Below are 9,565 nucleotides of genomic sequence, written 5' to 3'. Positions count from 1 at the left end.
AAGGAGGTGTTTAGCGATTCCGCCCACCAATACAGCTCAGATGCTCTAAATGTGATAATCCCGACCCCCACCCCTAGGGCCTGGGCTGTAATTTTCCAAAAGCCATCTCATATTCGACCTAAAAGTTAAAAATCAGTCTTCAGATACAGAATGCTGATTTCCTGATTTTACAGGGTTTCTCTTTGTAAAGCTGCCAGATTGTGACCGATAAGAGAGAGAGAAAGAGAGAGAGAGAGAGAGAGAGAGAGAGAGAGAGAGAGAGAGAGAGAGATCACTTGCTTCTTTGCTTCCTAAGCAGGGATTTGCCTGCGATGCGCGGCGAGAGGACTGCAGCGGCTGATTTACACAGTTGGCGCGGAGGAGGGGAGGGGGGTGCGGGGGGACAAGCTGTCGGAGACTCGGGCGATGGGCTGATCTGGGGGCTCCAGAGCGCCGCTCCCTCCGTGCACGATTTGGGGGCAGCTGATGGATTTACATTCAGATTCCTGCCTGGCATTTCTTACCTTATCTGCTAATACCCAACCCGGCGCTCCCAGTTTAGGTGCAGTCGTTGGTAAGTAACCTGTAATCCGATTTTGGTTATTTCCTAGGCCATTAAAGTGACACTTTTAAAGCAGGTCAGTCTTAAAAGATGCTGCCACCCCGAGCATCTCCTTGGCCTGAACGTTCCGCTTTCCCCTTTCCTGCATCCCTCCACCCCGCTTGAGAAGTGTGGGTGCTTGAATGGTGAGCTGTCAGGGGGCTCACTCTTTGCCAACAGGATCGCTTCCCCTTCGTGCTTTGCCTGACACCCCCCAAATCCAAGTCGAATTTGGTGTGTACAGCCATACTGAGGTCTCTCTCTCTCTCTCTCTCCCTCTCTCTCCCCCTCTCCCTCCCTCCCTCCCTCCCTCTCTCTCTCCTTCCACCCCCGCGCCCCCTCCCTTTCGCCTTCTGGCCAATGTTGGAATCTGGGTTCTAGTCGCCCCCTTCCTGCCTCTTCGCCGCCCCTCCCCACCCTCTTATCTATACACCCCCCCACCCCCCACCTAGTGAAAGGGTCAAGAACGGAGACACCAGAGGAGCAAGGGCTAGTCCCACCTTCCTAGGATCCGAGGAGGCCTCTGGCAGGGATAGAGCTGTGACAACCTTTTCGAAAGCTAGAAGGAACAAAACACGGGACCGAGTCAGGGCTCTCGGGGACCTCGAAGCTTGCCTCTGAATTGAAAGCACAGAGATTTTAAATCAGAGAATCAAGTCCCGGGACTCTGACGTTGCCTGCTTGCCGCCGGGGGCATATGGAGCTGGGGTAGTGAGCTCCCCGTCACCGGCACTGCCGCGCTAGGTGAGCGCCCGGCTCTCCCATTGGTATGCGGCGACCATTTCTCAGCAAGTCTCAAAGGTGGGAAACACTTAAAAGGATTACAGGCGAGATTTGGTGGCCTTTCTGAAAGTTGGTGGCTGAAGGAGGAGAAAATGCAGGCTTACGACACAATGGATACAATTCAGCCTCCCAGAGAGTTTGCATCTCCTGCTGGGAAGCCCCTCGGAGCAAACCTCGGAGATCATGAGCACTCTGCACCATAGGTATTCGCCGCCATCCTTTTCTACTTTGGCAAATTGAAACCAGTATTTCTCGCATGTAGGATGTGCAATGTTGAGGGTGTAGTTTGACGCGTCTTCTGAACGCTCACAGGTGCTAGGGGGTTCCTGCGTTTTGAACTGAATTATTAACTGTAAGGACGATGGTGGAAGCAGTAGCTTTGTAGACTAATAGACCCTCAGACCCCTTTTCTGGAGGAGGAAATCGTAAGTAACTCCAGCAAATAGGCCAGGTGGCTGAGCGAAGGGCCCCTCCCCCAGTGGTCCGCTCCCTCCCGTTGTAAAAGATGGAAGGAAAAAGGCTTGAGCTTTAAATCATTTTCGGTTTCTTAACAAACCCATTGTGCATTTCGCCCGGAGACAACATATTAGAAAAGAGTATGTAGAAGGCTCGGAGCTCTTCAGAAAATGAATGATGCAGCATTTTAATTATTTGTTCTAGGGGAGATCGTTTTGCTTCCATATTGGAATATTTAATCTTAGATAACAAGAGATCAGTAGGCTGGGAGGTCGGGCAAAGGGGAGGGGGAGATGGGGAGAGGGCACAGTGGGGAGAAAGGGCTTTTTGTCCTCCCTGTGGACAAACAAATGGTGTTCGGCGCTCCCAGCGGGACGCGGACTAAATCCGGGCTTTTGGGCCCTTCATCCCCTAACTTTTGAAGCTCTTCCTATAGCTTAGACACATCAGTCTGAGAAAAAGGAAGGGAAAGGGGTGAATAACCTTTAGGACGTGGATCAAGTAAGAACGAAGAATGATTGCTCAGAGGGCCGTTTACCACCTGGAAGCTCAGGGAAGCCTCCCAGATATCCATTGATTCCATGGCATCACGGGTTGCCACAAGATGCGTGAAACAGTAACCGCTTCTGCACGTTGGGTACAGAGGTCTGTGTTGGGGGAGTTGGGGGGTGGGGGTTTGGGGCAGCTGGTGAAGGTGATAGGATTGTTCTGATTTTTGGTTCAGGCTGTTTGGTATTGATCTGCTTCTCTGCTGAGACCTATCTGAGGAAGAGGGTGGGTCTGGAATATTTAGGATGAAGGATGTTAGAGAATCCTGCGCCCCCCCCACCCCTTAGTCTTTGATCACAGTTTCCTATATTAGCTACTGTGGAAAAGCAAATATTTGTGCTTCATTTTTAATGCTGATTATAATGTAAATAGCCTAAGACTGACTTTTGAGGAATATTTTGTTGAGCTACATAATATATATATATATATATATATGTAAGAAATCGATAAATAAGATTTTTTTTTAAGCACTTAAAGGGAAAGCCCTCGCTACCGGCAACTTTGAGCCCTACAATAATTATGGTTCAGTTCAGTTATTTAGCTAAGAAAACCCCTGTCTTTCACATAAACTGATGACAGGATTGGTGTGTGTATGGGGGATGGGAGATGGAAGTGGGTGTGCACTGAGGACTCACAGTTCCCGCAAATTAGACCCCCTTGTTCCATGCGTGTTTTTCTCGAGTTTCCCCACTAAGCTGCATTTCTTTCCAGCAGGTAGGACTGTAGAACTCTCAGTATTCTCATAGGGTTCCTGTGAACCATCATCTGGTGGCCTCTCTTCATTGCAAAATCTTCCCTCAATCATTCCCACCCTCACTACTTGTTATAATGCTTTCCCCCAAAATATTTCGGAGGATTATTTGGATTAAAAAAAAAAAAAAAAGGAAAGAAACCCTGAACCCTCTCCTCCCCACCCCCACCCCGCTCATTCCCGGGAGGTCTTCCCGATACAAAAAGTGAAATGTTCCATTGTTACCCAACTGGTCTGCGTCTCCCTCCAGAGCATTGGCTTGTCTCTATTTTCAAAAAGGTGGAAGCGAACAAATGGTTGTTGAATTCTTGGGAAATCGAAGGTTTTGAGCTCCAGCACAACAAAAGGATTCCTGGTGCAAAGAGATCGAAGCAAAATGCAGGAGAAACTCGGTCCAAGTCACTCTGACCGCCTGAGCCCTTATTCTGGACAACCAAGCTGACCCAGCTAGATTCAGCCCTTCTGCTTGGGGCCCCTGAATTTCCCTTTATTCAGGTCTTTGAAGGGGAATGTCTCTACTGTGAAAAAGGGTAATTTAAGAGGCTAGCCTTACTTCTCAGTCTATCTACATTAGAGAGAGGAGCTTTGGGAACTACAAGAGGAAACTAGTGAGGTGATGGTTTCCTTGAGAGTTAAAAGAAAACGAAAACAAACAAACAAAAAACGAACCCCCTTCCTCCTCCCTTTTCCCCACCAAAGGAATGCTTCTTGTAGGTTGATCTTTTCTCCCTGTTTCTTATTTTGACAATTTGTCAACTCTACCATTTCACTTTTTTCTCTCTCTGGTTAAACACACACACACGCGCGCGCGCGCGCACACACACACACAGATCAGTATATTCAAGTCTTCTCAGTGCTCGTGCCCGAACTCATGCTAAGCGCGTTCCCTTCTTGGAGCTCATTTTCGTGACGTGAAAAGCCGGATCCAGGGTTAAAGCACATATTAAAAAAAAAAAAAAAAAAAAAGCCCAGCGCGAAAGAAGTCCGAGACTCTGCACTGGGACTGAGCCTGCCTTCCTCCCGCCCTCTGTTCAGGGCCCAATGATGTGCTCCCGGTTACCGGGAAAGAATAGCCTCCGCGGAGGCAGTGGCCGCGGCTGCGAAAACTGGAAGCCCGCAGCAGCCCCTTCTCCCTCCTCTGTTGAGCGTGCCAAGCGGCAGTTCTGCATCCTAAAGAAGCCCATTGAAAGGCCCATTGCATTCCAAGCACGTCTGCAGCTTGCTGCCCTTTTTTTTTTCTGCCTCTTAGAAATTCCCCCCACCCCTTTTCTTCAGCTTCAGCAAAAGGAAGGGAGGGGGGAAAATATCCTTCAACTCAAACCTTTTTTTCTTTTTAATATTCAGTGCTTAAAAAAAAAAAAAAAGCCTTCAAAATAGGTAAGTCAAAGACATACGGAGCCTTTCTTCCCTAAATCTCAGGGACCTCAAAAACAAGAAATTCATTTTTAAAAAGAATGATGAAGAAAAAAATAACTTAAATTTTAATATTTTATAAGGGAGGCAGGGAAAACTAATAGTGCAATGTAGCCTCCTCTCTCTCTCTCTCTCTCTCTCTCTCTCTCTCTCTCTCGCTCGCTCTCTCGCTCTCTCGCTCTCTTTCTCTCTCTCTCCATTTAATTGTTTCTAAAAATTGAGTATTGTAAGCCTGAGGCAGATTTCTCTTTGTTTTCTCATGGATTTTTTCCTTACAGCTGTGTACATTATATGCAAGTTGAATGTGGAGATCTTTTCTTTGCATTCTCCTTATAAATTACATCATTGTTATTAAGTTAGAGGGTTTACAACACATTTCCTTAATTTATGTATCTGTGTGTGGATAGACACTATAAGCTAAAAAGTCTAGTTTTTTTATTAAAATTGATCATATAACTGTGATTGATATTTCAGTGACTGAACAGGGCAACCTGATACAAATACATTATTATAATTTGTTTAAGTGTGTGTTTTCATAACCTGATGTTATTGGACAAGAAAATAACAACCATAGAGGCCATAGAGGAAGGCTCTGTATTATTAGAACAGTGCACTGTATTTGATTTTTTCTAATTCAAAAGGAGGGCTGTCTTTCTCTGAAATATTTTGTGTGACAGATCATTTATTAATTAGCAGATTAAATTGAGGTTTTTACCCTTTCTTGCCTTAACTAGCCACCTCTCCCTTAACCTGATCTTCAGGCTTTTTACTGGATTCTCAGTTGCTGTTTAAGGCACAGCTACACATTCCAAACTATGCTCTGCCAAGTGTTTAATACAGACACTCCCAGGCTTAGCATCCTTGAGCTGCCACTATCTTTAGCTCTGACAATTGCAGGGCTTGCTTTTTTTTTTTTTTTTAGAAGGGGTAATCACTCTTAAAAGATTTAAATAGCCAAATGATGCACATATGCAGAAATTATTAAAGGAAATGTTAATAATCTCTCCTTGGGCAAAAAGGATAGGGGTAGGTCTAAATTTACAGTGTAATTAAACATGCTATGATAATTTCTTAAGCTAAATCTTAAGTTTTCTTGAGATACCAATCATCTTACACGTCACAATGTCTGATACTGGACAATGGGCTCATAATTTATCATATTCTTTTGTAATCAGGGTATATCATGGCTGTTTTGAGTATAAACCTATAGTCTAAAGAACACCATTTTTTTTCTATTAGTGTTTAAATCAGAGCTATACTGGACACCTGCCATATTGATGTGAGTTTTAACAGTCAGACAGGTATAATGACCAAGTTATTGCCATTGTTACTAAATCTGCCAATACCTGGACATCACTGTATGCCACTTTTTTGCCATAAGAAGCAATGAAGCAATGAAGGTTGCTTTTGTTTGAATTATATGCCCTTTACCATGCAATACTTAGTTCTGGAAAATGTCATTCCATGGTATAATATTTCAGAGACTCCTAAGTTCAAAATAAAGAATATATTAAGCTTGTTGATAAGTTGGTCTGAGTGTCACTTCACAACAGCTTAAGTTTTTGTATCACTCTTTAAAAACACTACATGTAGGAGTCATTTAGAACAGTGCATATGACTAAAAGCTAAAAATCTGCATCTTTATTTCTGTTGCAGTTTTGTAATCAACCACGAACAATGAAATCTTCCATAACTGAGATGCTTCACAGAGGGAGGATGTTGTGGATAATTCTTCTAAGCACAATTGCTCTAGGATGGACTACCCCGATTCCCCTGATAGAGGACTCAGAGGAAATAGATGAGCCCTGTTTTGATCCATGCTACTGTGAAGTTAAAGAAAGCCTCTTTCACATACATTGTGACAGTAAAGGATTTACAAATATAAGTCAGATTACTGAGTTCTGGTCAAGGCCTTTTAAACTGTATCTCCAGAGAAATTCAATGAGAAAATTATACACCAACAGTTTTCTTCATTTGAATAATGCTGTGTCCATTAACCTTGGGAACAATGCATTGCAGGACATTCAAACAGGAGCCTTCAATGGTCTTAAAATCTTAAAGAGGCTATATCTACATGAGAACAAACTAGAAGTCTTTAGAAATGACACCTTCCTTGGTTTGGAAAGTCTGGAATATCTGCAGGCAGATTACAATGTCATTAAACGTATTGAAAGTGGGGCATTTCGGAACCTAAGTAAATTGAGGGTTCTGATTTTAAATGATAATCTGATTCCTATGCTTCCAACCAATTTATTTAAGGCTGTCTCCTTAACCCATTTGGACCTACGTGGCAACAGGTTAAAGGTACTTTTTTACCGAGGAATGCTAGACCACATTGGCAGGAATCTGATGGAGCTCCAATTGGAAGAAAATCCCTGGAACTGTACATGTGAGATTGTACAATTGAAGAGTTGGTTGGAACGCATTCCTTACACTGCCCTGGTAGGAGACATCACCTGCGAGACCCCTTTTCACTTCCATGGAAAGGACCTACGAGAAATCAGGAAGACAGAACTCTGTCCATTATTGTCTGACTCTGAGGTGGAGGCTAGTTTGGGTGTCCCCCACTTGTCTTCAAGCAAGGAGAATGTCTGGCCAACTAAGCCTTCTTCAATGTTGTCTTCTGTCCATTTTACTGCTTCTTCTGTTGAATATAAGTCCTCAAATAAACAGCCTAAGCCCACCAAACAGCCCCGAACACCAAGGCCATCCTCCACATCCCAAGCTTTCTATCCTGGCCCAAACCAACCTCCCATTGCTCCTTACCAGACCAGACCACCCATTCCCATTATATGCCCTACAGGGTGTACCTGTAATTTGCACATCAATGACCTTGGCCTGACTGTCAACTGCAAAGAACGAGGATTTAATAATATTTCTGAGCTTCTCCCAAGGCCATTAAATGCCAAGAAATTGTACCTGAGTAGCAATCTGATTCAGAAAATATACCGCTCTGATTTTTGGAATTTCTCTTCCTTGGATCTTTTGCATTTGGGAAACAATCGTATTTCTTATGTCCAGGATGGCGCCTTCATCAATTTGCCCAACCTAAAGAGCCTCTTCCTCAATGGCAATGACATAGAGAAGCTGACACCAGGCATGTTCCGAGGCCTACAGAGCTTGCACTACTTGTATTTTGAGTTCAATGTCATCCGGGAAATCCAGCCTGCAGCCTTTAGCCTCATGCCCAACTTGAAACTACTATTCCTCAACAACAACTTGCTGAGGACCCTGCCAACAGATGCCTTCGCTGGCACTTCCCTGGCCCGGCTCAACTTGAGGAAGAACTACTTCCTCTATCTTCCTGTGGCTGGTGTTCTGGAACATTTGAATGCTATTGTCCAGATAGACCTCAATGAGAATCCTTGGGACTGTACATGTGACCTGGTCCCCTTCAAACAGTGGATCGAGACTATCAGCTCAGTGAGTGTGGTTGGTGATGTGCTTTGCAGGAGCCCTGAGAACCTCACCCACCGCGATGTGCGCACCATTGAGATGGAAGTTCTTTGCCCAGAGATGCTGCATGTCTTACCACCTGGAGTATCTCCTGCCCAGCCTGGAGATTCTCACATTGCTGGAGGGCCAACAAGTGTATCACCTTATGAGCTTGGGCCCCCTGGGGGCCCCGTTCCACTTTCTGTGCTGATTCTTAGCCTGCTGGTTCTGTTTTTTTCAGCAGTCTTTGTTGCCGCAGGTCTCTTTGCCTATGTGCTTCGACGGCGCCGAAAGAAGCTGCCCTTTAGAAGCAAGCGTCAGGAAGGTGTGGACCTTACTGGCATCCAGATGCAATGCCACCGGCTTTTTGAGGATGGTGGAGGCGGTGGAGGTGGAAGTGGTGGTGGCGTTCGAGCAACTCTTTCCTCCCCAGAAAAAGCCCCTCCTGTGGGGCATGTATATGAATATATCCCCCACCCAGTTACCCAGATGTGTAATAATCCCATCTACAAGCCTCGTGAGGAGGAAGAGATAGCTGTTTCATCAGTCCAGGAGGCAGGGAGTACAGAATGTGGGGGTCCTGGGACTCAACCACCAGGAATAGGTGAGGTTCTCCTAGGAAGTGAGCAGTTCACTGAGGCACCCAAAGAGAACCACAGCAATTACCGGACCTTACTGGAAAAAGAAAAGGAGTGGACCCTGGCAGTGTCCAGCTCCCAGCTAAACACCATAGTGACGGTAAATCACCACCACCCTCACCACCCAGTTGGTGGGGTTTCAGGGGTAGTTGCGGGAACTGGGGGAGACTTGACTGGGTTCCGCCACCATGAGAAGAATGGTGGGGTGGTGCTGTTTCCTCCTGGGGGCAGCTGTGGTGGTGGCAGTATGCTACTAGACCGCGAGAGGCCACAGCCAGCCCCCTGCACAGTGGGATTCGTAGACTGTCTCTATGGCACAGTGCCCAAATTAAAGGAACTGCACGTCCACCCTCCTGGCATGCAATACCCAGACTTACAGCAGGATGCCAGGCTCAAAGAAACCCTTCTCTTCTCGGCTGGAAAGGGCTTCACAGACCACCAAACCCAAAAAAGTGATTACCTCGAGTTAAGGGCCAAACTTCAAACCAAGCCGGATTACCTCGAAGTTCTGGAGAAAACAACATATAGGTTCTAACAGAAAAAAAGGAAAATAAATTAGTGCTTTTTTTCCCAAACAAAAAGGAAAATAAAGGAAATATATCCTTTGCTCCCTTTACATTTATCCCAATGACTACATTCTCACAAATATCCCTGCCCTGAACAGGACTGAAATCGCATGATAACTAGAAAATACAGATGTATGCTCTCCCCTCTCAGATGTGATTTGGAGGATGGGCCATACTCAGATCATTAATCAATGAAGTGCCTTCGCAGACTTTTGCCAGCAAATGTTATCATTATTTTTTATACTGAAACTTAAGACTTTGTGCCATGTGTAAGGTATATTGGGGATCATTGTATTGATCCTAATTAAGTAAAATCCAATGTGTCTTTTTATTTTCAGTAACTTTTATTTTTATTTGTAATTTTGTTTGATGGGGGGAAACAAATTGACATTTG

General features: G+C 45.1%; 1 protein-coding gene across 1 annotated transcript; it reads left to right on the top strand.

Moving 5' to 3' along the window:
- Positions 1-6,209: 6,209 nt before the first annotated feature.
- SLITRK3 (SLIT and NTRK like family member 3) lies at positions 6,210-9,140 on the top strand (the record flags this gene model as incomplete). The annotated part of the gene is made up of 1 exon (XM_084231703.1): positions 6,210-9,140. One exon carries the CDS (start codon positions 6,210-6,212, stop codon positions 9,138-9,140), a length of 2,931 nt encoding a protein of 976 aa, XP_084087829.1.
- Between the last annotated feature and the right edge of the window lie 425 nt (positions 9,141-9,565).

This window comes from Talpa europaea (genome assembly GCF_964194135.1).
Source record: "Talpa europaea genome assembly, chromosome: 4".
In the NCBI taxonomy this organism is placed as follows: Eukaryota; Metazoa; Chordata; class Mammalia; order Eulipotyphla; family Talpidae; genus Talpa; species Talpa europaea.
The sequence above is the reverse complement of the archived record's forward strand: the minus strand, read 5'-3'. Positions and strand labels throughout refer to the sequence as shown.